The sequence below is a fragment of the Phoxinus phoxinus genome (assembly GCF_949152265.1).
Source record: "Phoxinus phoxinus genome assembly, chromosome: 2".
NCBI lineage: Eukaryota > Metazoa > Chordata > Actinopteri > Cypriniformes > Leuciscidae > Phoxinus > Phoxinus phoxinus.
In genome coordinates, this window is record NC_136877.1 from 48,469,251 (window position 1) to 48,485,150 (window position 15,900).

At 35.4% G+C, this 15,900-nt stretch overlaps 1 protein-coding gene across 1 annotated transcript in view; it reads left to right on the plus strand.

Moving 5' to 3' along the window:
- Positions 1-2,799: 2,799 nt before the first annotated feature.
- Positions 2,800-15,900, plus strand: part of vax2 (ventral anterior homeobox 2) — a 26,491-nt gene continuing 13,390 nt past the window's right edge. Inside the window, exons 1-2 of the mRNA XM_079598016.1 lie at positions 2,800-3,581; positions 6,644-6,831. Of these exons, the coding sequence (XP_079454142.1) occupies positions 3,332-3,581; positions 6,644-6,831 (438 nt within the window). The 5' untranslated portion in view covers positions 2,800-3,331. The remainder of the gene's footprint in view (positions 3,582-6,643; positions 6,832-15,900) is intronic.

Below are 15,900 nucleotides of genomic sequence, written 5' to 3' on the forward strand. Positions count from 1 at the left end.
TTTTTTTTGGGTGAACCATCCCTTTAACTTTGATTGATCCACAATAACACAAGTTCCCATTAATAAATGGCACACGTAATTTCCTGCATGCGCGCGAAAAATGAGACTTTAAAAAATAGGCCTACTGTAAGCGTCACACTATTATTGGTCATTGAAGCCAAAAATAAACTCAAGTGAAACTTAAATGTGTTTGCGAAAATAAGAAGTTTCCCTCACACTCTCAAAACCCTTATTTTTGTATAATTTTGGGTAAAATTTAACATCGATCTAATTTACAATACTAATTGTTTTGTAAATGACTGTATTACTATGGCCAATGTTTACGTTTTATTTCGATCAAATACATTTATTTTTGTTTTTTTATGAGTCTGTTCATATTTCCCCAAAAGAGTTTACTGCAGCTTCCGTGTTTCAATGGTTTTCTATAGCCTATAGTTGCTCACCTTGGAAGATCATATTTTCTTGAATTATAGTCTTCTTTTAGGTTCCATAATTTTCTTATAAACTATTAAGGAAATTAACATGACGCTGAGTTTAATAATATCTACGTTTGGTCCACAGTTTTCCAGTCTATCAGGATTAAGAACTAACTATAACATGCGTCTTGCTTTAACCCTTAAGTTGTGGTCTAACTAAGGAATTATTAAGGGTTATTATTCATACATGTTGTCATGGTTGACTGAGTCAGATTAAATCACAATTAAAACTTCAATCATATTGTAGCCTGACCAAACATATAAATATCCAACATATAACTTTTAAAAGCTGCAGAACGGAGAGACGGGGGTTAGTTGTCACAATTTAAAGTTTACCCTACATTTCTGTATACCAACCTTAAAGCCTTGACTATTAAATAAATTAATTAATTAAGTTGACTAAAAATAAAAATTAAGCAAAATCCTCTGAAGAACCACTTTTTGTTAAAATCTGTGAATGTGAGACTTAAATTATGGTTTTGTGCTTTTGTTTACAAGGCTATATATATATAAAGGCTGTATGTGTGGTGTGTGTGTGTAAAAAATCTTTTTGGTTTAAAATTAAGTTACCTTGTTGCCTTAAAATTCTGAGCTCATTGAAAATAAAAATATTTAGATTTTTTATTTTTTTACAATGGAGATTTAATAAATAGGAACTTAAAATAGTGTGTTATCTGAACCACATTAAAGTTGATTTGAAAAAAGATAAAAAGTTGTAATAAATCATGAAAATTATTTTTTAGTTATAGTTAAATTATTGTGTGTGTGTGTGTGTGTGTGTGTGTGTGTGTGTGTGTGTGTGTGTGTCTGTGTGACCTTTTTTGAGCATGTTCTTGGTTTAGTCAGGTAAAACCACATTGGGAAGGTCTGTTTGTGTATTTGGCTGTTTTGCAACATTAGTGTGTTGGAGGAAAGGGCCAGTGTGTGAGACTGTGGGGCCAGAGAGCAGTGGAGGCAATTAAACCTCTCTTGACTGTACTGTTGGTTTGAGGAAGTGAGTGACAGCTCCATTCATCACGTTCACTGTTTAATCTGTGCTGAGCAGCTGAATTCAATAATGAGCCATTTCGGCACTGAGTGATAAACACTGCTGAAAGTGGCAAAACTGCAATTATGTCATTGCGGCCTCCGTAATGGGATTGCGCACTCAGATAAAAGATTCTAATTTTGTTTTTTTGTGTATTATGGCAACGGTTCAATGATGAGATGAACACCTGCGGTTCGTGTACCGTGAGGTAAACACAAATAAACCCCTCGTTCAGACTTGCACAATAACGCGCATAATGTGTATTCCATCTTACACTCTTAAAATAACTGTTCTTTGTTGGCATATGGTTCCATAAAGAACCTTTGCCGTAAATGGAACCTTTCAATTATACAAAATGTTCTTTATGTTCTTCACACTAAGAGAAAAATGGTTCTTTTGAGAACTGTTCCCTGAAAGGTTCTTTGGGGAACTAAAATTGTTCTTATGGCATCGCTGATAAATCACCCTTTTCCGTAATCGACCCTTCTCTCAAATATAACACTTGTAGAGGCACATTATGAAGAAGTTATCTGTGCATTTGTCAATATTAAAAATAAAAAAGTAGCTAAAACAAACAATAGTGTCAAATCGCAAAAAAATAATGCTCTTTTAGTTTTTTCTATATATTTTGTTCAGTTTTAAAGAGTTTAAATGTAATAGTTTATTCATTAATTTAAATCTGCAAAATAAATATTAAGGCTACGTCTCTCGGCGTGTTCCTCTCCTTGATGATTTAGTAAAAAAATAAATAAAAGACTTAGCCTAATTAAATAATCGTGCCGTATTTTTAGGCGCTTACTTTATAATCGTGACGCATTCATTTGCCTTATCCGTTATTCAGGAAGCGAAAAATAATTAAACGCGATTACAAAGCAACTGTGAATAACAAAACAACAACAATCTTTTATTCTACTTACCGAGTAGCATAAAGTCTAAAGACAACAGGGATAGTTTCATTCACATTTCGCTGAAGCTAACGGGCGTTGAAAGCACCTCGTGCTCTTACTCGTCTCTGTTTATCAATCAATTGATGGATTACAGTCCGGAAGTGACGTCACTGCTGTCAGTCAAAGTAAAAAAAAAAAAAAACATACACATACTCTGGAATTACATGTTAACGTGACGGCTGAAGCCAGCGGATTGTGTTTGAATTACACCGATAATTGGCCGATATTATTTCTTTACTTGCATTTTGTCGTTTATTATCGGATATTCCTGACTTGGTCCCACGTAAAAATGAGCGCCTCCCTCCTCCCGAAGAAATCCTGAAATCCGCTGGCTCTTCTTCCACAGCTTCTGTAGAGCCCAGAGCAAATACGACACACACACACACACACACAAAAAAAGAAACACCCAGTGTAGTCATCGAGTAAATTGACTATATAAGTCACGCACGGGGGGAAAGGGAAAGTTTGCGCTGCTCGGGTCCATGTTTGTTGTGTGGAATTACTTCTACGTGGTTAAGCAGTGAAGCGCCTCCCAGTGCCTCGGTCACAGACCTTGAAGCCCAGCGCATATATGCACAATGTATTTTGGGTTGAGCGCGATCCTATAGCTGAGGAGGGTCCTTCCACATGCCCACAGGGCCCCCTCCACCTCCACCTTCCTTCCCTTCTTCACACATCTCCTCCTGCATGGACGCCCGATGCCGGAACATGCGAAAACATTTGGGCAGAAACTCGGTTCCGTCGCTGGATTCTATTGATGTTGTTTTGGGAATAATCTAATCTCCCCATTTCTGTCAGGAAAGAATTTACGCAGACTATTTATTTAGGCTGAAAATAGCCCAATAAAAGTAAGTGGACACATAAAACAGTTCAATTATTAGATGTTTGATCAAGCCACGAGTATGGGCGATGGGATCGCTGAGGACCGAAACCACTGTGGATCCAATGCATTGTGCCGTGAGCGCGGGAGAGACTCTAAGAGCCGGACGGAAGTGGGGAACCGGTCACCTGTGCAGAGCTCGACCGACACACCGGGGACCTCGGCGTCCACACCGACCTCATCCAGCGAGGATGGACACGATAAACTTTTAGGAGTCGATCCGGACTACTGTCGAAGGATTCTGGTCAGAGGTGAGGAGCGAATATACTGTAAATCCGTGGGACTACATCATTTCCTGTTTGGTTTTGAATAGGCGTTATTTAGTAAAACAAATAAATACAATATTTTTCTAATGTCTTTAACAAAATCCGCGTAAATTTACACAAAACTATTCATTGGTTTTGTATTTTACTTAGTTCTCGTAGCATACACAGTTAAAATTAAAAGGTTCCATAAAAGAACCGTTTTTTTTTCTCAGTGTGAAGAACATTCTAAAAATCCAAAGAATCTGTTTCCACTATAAAGAATCTTTTGTGGAATGGAAAGATTCCATGGATGTTAAAGGTTCTTCATGGAGCCATAGATGGCAATAAAGAACCTTTATTTTTAAGATTATTAGTATTAAATGTACACCAAAAATATCTGAGATTCGTTTACAATTTACAATTAATACCACACATGAATACAAAAATTGATGCACAAAATAAACTGATAATATGCCACAACAAAATATTAAAAGGATGCCTTTAAAATGAAATAATATAGCCTGAAATTGAACAAATATTTAAAACATCATACAGTTTTATGCAGTGAGTTTATCTGAAAAATATAATATGTTATAAATAGGCTATTGTAAATATTAAATACATATTAAATAGACTGTTGTTTTAACTCATTGTTTTTTGAGAGGTGTGTCTTTTATATTGCTTGAAAATTATGAAAGAGATCATGTATTTAACGTCACAAACTACTGGTAAACCAAACATGAGTGTATAGGCATAAAACAAATAAGCTATAATAACATTAACAACGACAGAAAAAAAAAAAATGCAAACACTCGGTTCTAAATTCACACAAAATATCTCAATATGTGGCCCATTATTTAAATGGAATTGTATGAACACAATCCACAGTATTTGGAAGAGCACATTTTATTCACACAGATAAAATCTTTCTTTTATTAAATTGAGGGAAATGAATAACAGTTAGAGCAAAATGTAAGAAATAGGTCCATGCAAAAAAAAAAAAAAAAAAAAGTTAAATGGCTTATGTGATCGTTAATATAGCCTAGCCTATAGAATATCACCAGAAATAATTTTACAATTAACCTTTCTTCATGCATTTTTTCGTGTTCCCATTTTAGTTTTAAAAACAAGAAAAGACGAGCAGCGCGTGGTCCAATTTTGAAAATAAAAACGGCACTAATAATGCTTAAATAATACATGCAATGCACTAAATATTTTACCATCATCTGAATAGTTTGCATCATGCAGATGAAACGACTTTTAATATGTATTGTCAATCTATAGCAATGCTTTTAAATTGAGACTATTCAGTGCATTTATATGTTTTCAGTTTAGCCATATATGTGGCTTATAATTTGATTTGATCGTAATGTATTGGTAGCTACAATACATCAGGGAAATGAAATGATGAAATGCTCTTAAATGCCGAGACTTTTGATTCGGACGGACACTGGATGCTTTGTGAAATTGAAACTGTGGCAGCAATAGTGTCTCGGCGGCTCTGGAAGCCCACCATCCCAACACGATCCCCGGTGTCACTATTTGTTTTTAAAGCTGCTGTTGAATGCGCCGGAGTCCTCGTGAGAACCAGGGTCACGGAAAGGTCAGCTCGTCTGTGTCGTCATGCTCGATGTGCTCGCGCTCGTATTAAACCGCGAGGAAAACGCAATTACAGACGCTTTCGCCATTAACATCTCACTGCTCATATCAACAAACACCATTAATCTTAGTGTGATATTACAGTTCATCAAAGTGTGATCCTATATACTGAGCCTGGTTGCCAGGCAGACATCCAGATAGGCGGAGCTATCAATGTCAGGATAAATATTAATACTTCCCCACATCATTTGAGAAAATAGAGCTGATTGAATCCATTCTAATAAAATCATATCATTTAATAATCACCATTTGTAAAGTTCTGAAAAGCTAAGTATCTTCTTGTACTCCCACCCTGACAGATATGATATGACTCGTTGCAATGCATGTTTTTTCATCTTAATTCCAAAACACTGCAGTTTTAAGGAAAGTCTTGTTTTATTTTAGGCTACTAATAGACGTTTTAATGATTTTAAAATAAGTCTCAGTTTAAACATTCAATTTTTTCAAATCAATGATAAGATGCGAGAAAAAAAAACATATTTTAAAAATATCTTTACTATGTTGGCTTCATAAAAAATATGGAATAAACGGGTTAATGTCTGTATAATTCAGTTACATGAGGATAATAATCTTCCTGGGTTTAATCGATTCTGTTGCATCTCCAAAGACTTAAAACAACTTTTTTTTATTTATTTTTTTATTTGAAAGTGACAGAAATTAATTGTTTAGATTGAAAAATATGATGATAAATAAAAATGTTGCTTTGGTTATGGCTTCCCAATATATATTATCCAATGCATTATGCTTTTGATGGAACATATATTGCATCATTGAGCATATGAACATATACTTGGCACAGACATTTGCTTTAATACATCATGATTTCTGCTGTCGCGTGTCAGTCGTGATATCAATAAAATGTTGATCATCACTGTGTTGATAATTATGTTTCATGTTGATAAAACAGTCTTAAAGTGATTGCCAACTAATATAATTCTCGTTAAGCTGCTCTGGTCTGCTTGGATGAATATAACAGACATTTTTTTTATTTTTTTTTATGATTTGATAGACCAACTCAAATTTTCACAAATGTAACATGATGCCATTTCAAACTATAACCTCAGCAGAAGGGCAAAATCATCAAGATACTGGACTTTTCCTGCTCGTTAGTTGTGTGCCAGAAACTGCATAAAACAAAATCGAATCTCGATTAAACTACTTTTTCTATAAACTTGCATTAACCATTAAACGAGTAAGTAACCTTTATATTGAACTAAGGTCATAGTCTGTTAAATATATCCTGTCATGACTTTTTTTTAAATCTAAACACTTATCGTTTTTTTTTTTTTAACGCGTCACAATATATTTGCCCTATTCAATAATTGATTCTCCCACTCATAATAATCTAAGAGAAATTGCTTTAAATCTCAACACAGTAAAGTAAATGATGATGTGTGTGTCCCGAACAGACGCCAAGGGCACTATCCGCGAGATCGTGCTGCCGAAAGGCCTGGATCTGGACCGGCCGAAGCGCACGCGCACGTCCTTCACGGCGGAGCAGCTCTACCGGCTCGAGCTCGAGTTCACGCGCTGTCAGTACGTGGTCGGGCGCGAGCGCACGGAGCTCGCGAGACAGCTCAATCTGTCGGAAACACAGGTACGACACGGAACCGTGCTTTAAAGACATGCTTCACTTCTGTATACGTGCTGCTTTTTAATGCAATACATTAATGCATGTTTACTTTTAAATAAAATATTTTGATGCTTGGTTGATGTTTTTATTATTAGGCTATATATAGGCCTATATAGCTATATAGTAGGCGAAATTGTATATTAATATTGACAGCAGTGCAAATTGCAATTTGATTGTGTCTTTTTGAACTCAGCAGCATTCTTCTTCATGTAATATGGTTTATGACATCAGATCATAGTTGTTTTTATCGATTTTCAAGTGTTTTTTATTTATTTATTATTGTACCAATAGCGGTTAAGGGGTTTAGAGTTAGCCCTAAATTAATGTTGGTGTGTGTAAAATGCATCAGTAGATTGAAAAAGCAGTTACATCAGCTCTATGTGTCCATTTTCAACATTTCTTTTGTAGTCTGTCTATTATTTAAAAATGACTCTTAATATGCAGATAGTTCTAGATTTAAAGACTAACACAACTAACACATGCGACTAACACAAAACCTAATAATGTCTTATAAAACTACAGATTTATTTTTACGTGACAGTGCATTAATATCCTCAATGACCATGTCAAAATACAATGAACTCAAAGAAAATGCAATATTAAAATAGGCTAAATTAAATGTAAAAGCTGAAAAAGTTTAACAAAGGACGGTGTGTGGGATAGATAGATAAATAAATAGTAAACAAATAAATAGGTTTGTATGAAGAAACGACAATAAATCGACCGTCGATACTACATATAATACACGGAAAATAAGTAAATATAGCCTATATAAAAAAAGAATAGGCTAATAAATAAATGCACCAACGATTAAATAAGTAAATAATAAATAGCCTATATAAGTTGGGATATGAATAAACGACCATATATCTATAGTTGAATCTAAATAATATAATTAATAATACACGGTAATAAATAAGTAGGCTAAATTTAAATAAAAAAATTAATAAATGGACGCACCAACGATAACTCTATAGGCCTATATATAAAGAGTTGGGATATGAATATGGGATAAGTTGGGATATTAAAAAATTGACCATAATCTATAATGACTCAGAATAATATAATTAATTAGCCTATAAACGGAAAATAAGTATAAAAATGAATGAATAAATGGACACCCAAACGATTGAATAAACAAACAAACAAACAGATGAATAAATAAATAATTCGTTTTAGTAAGTTAATTGTTTTGTCAAAGCTATTGCTACTGATTACAGATGGTGTGGCAAACTGGCAAAAACCTAACGAGTGTATAGACGTCAAATCGTGCGCGAGAGTTAACAATCTCCTGTCTGCAAATGCTGCATGTCAGCTTCCATTGTTATGAGCACAATACTCATAATTAGTATTCGCACAGTGGGCGTTAGTAGGCGGAGCATTTCTTTATCCAGACGTGAAAAAAGAAAGAAAAAAAAAAGAAAAAATGGGGCCCCAGTTGTCCAGTCATCTTTCATGCATTACGAACTGCGTCACTTCAGATTGAATATTTACTTGTCTCGTTTTTTTTTTAAGTTGTCGGAATTCATAAAGTTGCATTTATTTTAGTCCGATTTTAGCCATATGTAGCCTATTATCCAAGTGATTAAAAAAAATCGAATAATCACTTTCCTTGGACAAAATTGATACGATTAAACGACTAATTGTTACTCACGGCGGATCCACCATAACACGACTAAATCAGGCATGTGTCCAAATAGACTATTACACAGAGAATATCCTGTATATTTACCTTATAAATCACACAAACACGTGTGTAGACGCACGGTATTATGTGGACATTCATGATGGCTCAATTTTCAAAACACAAGCAATTTCGGTTTAATGCGGTATTTTTTATGAATAGTAGGATACACAGCAATTTCAAAGCAATTCCAATATATTATCTGCACAGAACACGGGTCTTACATCGCCATGAAAAAGAGTATTCAATACAATGTAAATATAAACTGGGAATTATTTAATTCAAACAATAGTTTCATCGGATTGCTGCCACGTGCTTATTAAAATATTTTGGAACGATTAATGGAGAAATATTATAGCTAATGTTTGCAGTCAGGGTTTCAAACCTTGCCTCTTACCCGCCTGTTATATTCTATGTTTTAATCTGAGCCAAACAAAACACTGGCAAATTGTTACAATAGAAATGAAAAAACTATGAATTGAAAGGAATTAATAAAAAAACCTATTCCAAATTCTTATCTGCGCAGTTGCATATACAATTAAATAGGCCTATGTTTTCTAAAATTAAGAAAAATACAAATAAAATATATTTTTTAAGTAGGGTATAAATTTGTCAGAATTTGAACACTAGGGGCGCATTATTACAGCTGGAAATATGAAAGTGAATTTGTAAAACACGATGATATATTTTCACACAAACACATGAGGTTGTATAACAAATAAAAAGTCTGTTTTGTAGATGGGCTACACATGGGCAATTTATATACTTTCTGTGAAATGCTATAGTCCATCTAATACTATAAATTATAATTATTATGCATTTAGTTTTTAAAGAGCTCATATACATGGACACTTTTTTTTTCTTTAAAAATATATATTTGTCAAACTACGGGATTTTAATTCAAAATTAAAATGGTGAAGAACAGAAAGAAGTGACCAGTCCAGTTCTTCTCTTAGCATTAATCTCTGGATGATGAAAGTCCATGAATATATGCGTCTAATAGAAAACGAGATGAATCAAAACAAATCAAGAACTTATAGTCAGCTTTAAACGGTGGCTCAGTCAAAATAACTCTGGCAAATAGGTTTATTGTATAACATATTTCTATAGAATTCCTGTAATTATAATATTAAGATTTTTTCTTAATTGAAATCAAAACTAATTAAAAGAAATTAAATGTTCTGTCAAAGCAGCATGACCTATTTAAATTATGAATAAAGAGGCAAAAATTATGCGCAGAGTTCATTAACTTTGAAGAAAATAATCCAATTAAGTTTTAATTGAATTTCAAAAGATAAATACAGCATATAAATCGTTTCTCTGAAATCATTTCCGTTTTGAACAGATGCGTGCCGTAAAATCAACCAAAGACTTTGGAGACACTCAACAAATCATGTTCAGTACAACAAAAAGCATTTCCATTTTCATTTGAATGCGATTGCGTTTGAAATTTACATATAGGCCTATAACACAGACTGTAAGTGCTAATACTAATCCATATTCATTCATGCTCATACAAATTCCCTTGGTGCATCAAGCTTCCAAAATATTTCTGCATTTCAGTTTATTCCCCTGAAAATTGTCTCTGTAAATATATGCCTCTTTACATACATTTCTAATAACTTATTTACTGAAAGCAAAATAACAAACTTTACCCGAAGAGTGAAGCACAGGCGATGTAAACTTGTAACGTTTAATTGCGGGTCTTTAGACTTTTTATAATTAATGCGCATCTGCAGGTGTTATGTTTCCAGCGATATTGAAGGACATCGCAATATTCAATAATTCACCTGAATATAAATCTATTTAATCCAACACCATTAATTATATACTGAAGATTTACAATGATGGAGAGAAATATGTATCCGCGCGCGCGCCCGAGTTTTGCACATAATTTTGATTGTTATGAAACATGCATTTCACGAGATCTCGGGAGCAGAAAGAAAGAAAGAAAGAAAGAAAGAAAGAAAGGAAAGAAAGAACGGACCATCTCCTGTCAGGCGCGCGCACGAGACTTGTTGCGCCTCAGTTGTGGAGACTAAAACACGACTAGATCTCTACAACACATCGTGATAAACTTTTCACCTTTTCATTGAGCTTGTGCGTCTCTTCTGAAAGAGAAAATGTGCATGAGAAACTTCGTAATGACAGACACGATTTGTGATTAAAATATTAATGTAAACGCCATCCATAAACGAAACCTGTTGTATTGTTTTGCTTCAAACTCCGTTTGAGGGAAGTGACGATTCATTTACTGAAGGTTCGAAACGTCATGGTTTCTTGCGTCAAACTGGAATACAATTATCAAGTAGGCCTATTTTTTTTCTCTCATTGTGATTTAATAATAATACAGAAACCAGTCAGTCTCTAGAAGATAATAGAGACTCATATTCAAACTGGATATAATTCCACGATCAGGTTTAAGATCGAACTATTTACATTTTCAAGGAAATATATAGGCATTAATGAAAAATATAGGCAAAGTGAGAAATATATGTACAGATAGACAGATATTGATGGATGATAGTCGGAGAGATAGACAGATAGATAGATGGACGGATGGATGGATGGACAGATTGATAGATGATGGATGGATGGATAGATATGGATAGATGGACACAGACAGATGGATGGATGAATGGATAGATAGATAGATATCTATCTATCTATCTATCTATTGTATATCTGTCTATCAATCAATCAATCCATCCATTGTCTGTCTGTCTGTCTATCTATCTATCTATCTAGATAGATAGACAGACAGACATACGATGGATGGATGGAAGGATAGACAGATTGATGGATGGATGGATGGATTGATTGATAGACAGATATACAATGGATAGATAGATAGATAGATAGATGATGGATGGACACAGACAGATAGACAGATGGATGGATGGATAGATAGATATGAATGGATAGATAGATAGACAGATTGACGGATGGATGGATGGATGTATTGATTGATAGACAGATATACAATGGATAGATAGATAGATAGATAGATAGATAGATGATGGATGGACACAGACAGATAGACGGATGTATGGATGGATAGACAGATACATATGAATGGATAGATAGACAGATTGATGGATGGATGGATTGATTGATAGACAGATATACAATGGATAGACAGATAGATAGATGATGGATGGACACAGACAGATAGACAGATGGATGGATGGACAGATAGATATATGAATGGATAGATAGATAGACAGATTGATGGATGGATGGATGGACGGATGGAAAGATGATAGTCGGAGAGATAGATAAATATAGATGGAAAGATGGAGATATTACCACATGACACCATCCTAATATTTGTTTTATATTCCGGAAACCACTCTTCATCAATTATGGACTTTTAAAGAGTTTATTCAACTTTTAATTTGGATGAACTGCATTACACATTCCTGGAGCTGATGAGTGTGTGAGTGTGTCATGATGAAGATGAAGGTTTAAACGCAGCTTTCATCTGCCGCTCCTCAGAGCATCACTTTAGCATTTTACACTCGTATTGGCTTAATGTAAAGTATTAAAAATCATAGGAATTTCCCATGAAAATGTGTTTTTGTGCGGCCCCCGTCCCCAGCAGGTGGCTCCCCGCTCCAGCGTAACACAGCAGGACACCTGAACCACACACACACACACACACACACACGAGTGTGTGACGCATCGATCACGGAGGAGATCTGCTAGATATTCATGATCCGAGATGCTGCTGTGAATGTGTGTGCTATAGTTAAACTGCTTTAATGAGAGGCGATGAAATAGAGGCTCATAGAAACATGACATTAAGAACAACTACAGCTCGAGCGCAGCATCCGGACCCGCTCGCTTGAAGCTTTTCTGCAGCACTGTGTTTCTTCACATCGATTAAAGTGAGAGGTTCTTATCAGCCGAGTGAGTGACGGTTCAGACTCGAGCACAATGAGTGTTTTCCATAAGTGTGTGTGGCCTTAACAAACACAAGCAAACACAAGCGTGGCCTTAACAAACACAAGCTTGACTTCAACCCGGACACTTCCATGAAAGGCCACATACTCGGATTATGATTTATTAGGTTGTAAAGCAAATATGTTTGATAGAATAAACATGGATGGGACATTTTTTGGGGTGAGGGCAAACATTAAACCTGAAAGCGTCTGAATCCGCGGGTCCTCGCGGTGTTAAACAGTGGCTTTAATAGAAATAAATGGGCAGTTTTGTGCTCAATCTTTTCATCAGTACAGACAGCAGCATGTTGCCACACACACACACACACACACACACACACACACACACACACACACACACACACACACACACACACACACACACACACACACACACACACACACACACACACACACACACACACACACACACACCTCGAAATGAGGGGTTCACAGTCATATTTTGGGTAGAGAAACATCCTATCACTCAGGAATATGTTAAACGCACCAACCTTGGGACACTTTCAAAAGTTAAGACACATTTATTTAAGGCTGTTTTTTAATCAATTGTTGTATTGTCTTTGTTTTATTTTTACTGTTGCGCTTTGGGTTTTAGAAAAGCGCATTATAAATAAAATGCATTATTATTATTATTATTATAAAGTGGTTTGAAGGTGTCGTTGACGGTTGACACTGTCCATAGTCTGTCTTTCTCACTGGTTTTGAGTTCATCAATTCTTATCTCCGTGTTTTTAAATAAAATATCTCCGTCAAGGACAGAACAGAAGGACTTATTTCATTTGATATGAAAAGATTTTGCATGTCGCCTCAAAGCGTTGGCACGCAGACACACTAACACACTCTATTGCATGCACATTAATTCACTGTAAAAAAAGATTGTGATTTTAACGGTAAAATACTGTAAAAATGCTACAGTGAAAAACTGTTAATTGGTTAACAAAAAATTTCCTTACTATATACAGTAAATAACTGTGATAGATCTAATGGTACATTTAACGTAATTTTACTGTAAATTACCGTTAAATTTACAGTTTTTGAAAGTGAAAAAGAACAACTCGTATAATTTACAGTGAAAAAACTTAAAGGGGTCATGACATGAGAAACCAAATTTGCCTTGATCTTTTAGTATATAAGAGGTCTTTGTACCATTAAAACGTCCTGCAAGTTTCATAGCTTAAGACGTCCTCCCCATTATAAACGAATCATTTATTTAATCAAGCTCTAAATACAGCTCGTTCTGGATCCATGGTAAGAAGTGACGTCACGGTACGAAGTGACGTACCAGCGTTTGCATATGACCGCCTCCAGCAGAAGACAACTACGCTTTAAGCGCAAGACAACTACGCTCATTTCGTATCGTTGTCGCGCCCGCGCGCCGCGCGCCTCACAAGTGTTCAGTCGACGGACAGCGAGTGTGTCTGTGTACAGGGAGATTACGACGCCGCAGATGTGCTGTTCCTGGCTGTGGACAAACAACATCTTTGAATACGCTGCCGAAAGATCCAGTCGTCAGGGAAAAATGGATGCACTTTATTTTTTGCGGACGTCTCAGTCACGGCAGTGTTAGTTTAAGCGTTTGTTCTGTACATTTTAAGGATGACTGTTTTGAGCTTTGCCAGAAAACTGTTGCTCAAAGATAAGTCCGTGCCGTCTATTCTGGGCTCAACAACGACGACGCAAACTGTAAGTAATGTATTTAAAACTTTAAACTACTTTTTAAATACGCTGAAAGATCCAGTCGTCAGGGGAAAATGGATGCACTTTATTTTTTGCGGACGTCCCAGTCACGGCAGTGTTCTATACATTTAAGGATGACTGTTTTGAGGAAAAAATCCCAATATGATGCTTGGCTTTGCCAGAAAACTGTTGCTCAAAGATGTTGCCTTTATCAATGCTGCATCTTCAAAGATGGCCTGTGCATGCATTTTTGTCCGTGGTACACCCTATCATTTCATTGGAATTAGTTCAATAATGTTAAACTGTTAGCAAATAAAGCTATAGGATAATTATGCAACAATAATCCGTTTTCAAGTGTCTCGGGTTAATTTTTTTTTATTAATTCAAAATAGTTTCACTTTCCATGTGGACACGGGCTGATCCAGTCTTCGTTGTTGTGGTGATGGTTCATTTTCCTCTGATTCCGGCTCAAACATAATAAGGTTTTATCATTGCAAGAGCCATCGCTTCGCATGCATCAGCCACTATTAAACAGTTACGCCGAATCCGCAATGTTCTGGCTGGGGGCGTTAATAATTGATGCATAGGCACTGACGTTAGCCAATCATAACAGTGGGCGTTAACACTGAACTCTTAAAGGGGAAACACCCCCAAAACAGACTGTTTGAATCAGAGGATGAGAAACAGGGTGGGAAAAGGTCATAAATCACTACATTTTAAAAGTTTTTTGTAAAAAAAACTATAGTAATACTATAATTGCACCTAAGGGAACATAATAATAAAATAAAAAAAACCATGTCATGACCCCTTTAAATTGACATTCCCACAATTCCATGCGTAGTTTTTTTCTAATCAGTTATGTACATTAGGGTTGTTTGTTACATTTAATGTTGTAAAATTCATATTATTGCGTTTTTAAAATGTAATGTGTGTTACCATGATGGTGTTTAATGTTTGTGTGAATGATGTGCAGCTTCTATATATGAGTATTAACTCTCTTGTGGAATAGATGCGATGAGCTTTGATTGATCATGTGACTCTCAACACTGCTGTGATTGGTGGTTGTCAGCGTATTACAATGTACAAAACAGATATTAATACTTCAATAGGTAGGTAAATTAACATTATATCAGATAATGAAATACAGTTTATTACTGTACATTTTAAGTTAGGTCTGTAAAACCTAAAATGTTGCTATCGTATTTTATATGGTAAATTTCTGGCAACCGCAGCCGCCAGTATTTTACCGTAAATTTAACAGATTTTTTTTTACAATGTATTGATAATAACATTTCTGTCATTTGTTTTCTCCGTTTTGCTATAGTTGAACACTCATTTGAGCCGGTTGTGCTTTTCTTCTCCTTGAAATGAAGGGTTTCCTTGAATGTTTTGGGAGAAGAAACATCATCCAGTTTTACTCAGGAACACGTTAGACTATATAAAGTGGGATGAATGTGTTCAACACTGTCCACAGTCTCTCTTTCTCACTGGTTTTGTGTTTATCAAGCCGAAGACGCGCCATTTTCCTTTTTAAATACAATATCTCAGTCAGAAGGACTCTAGTTGCCACAACTGAAATATGAAAACGAATGGGTATTAAGACGGGAATGCATTGTTTGGTGAAGAATAGTCAATGCCAACTTGGTTTATTTTTCTGTTTTGTATTTACCTTCATTGTATATCCAAGTCAGAAAATCCATTTAATGC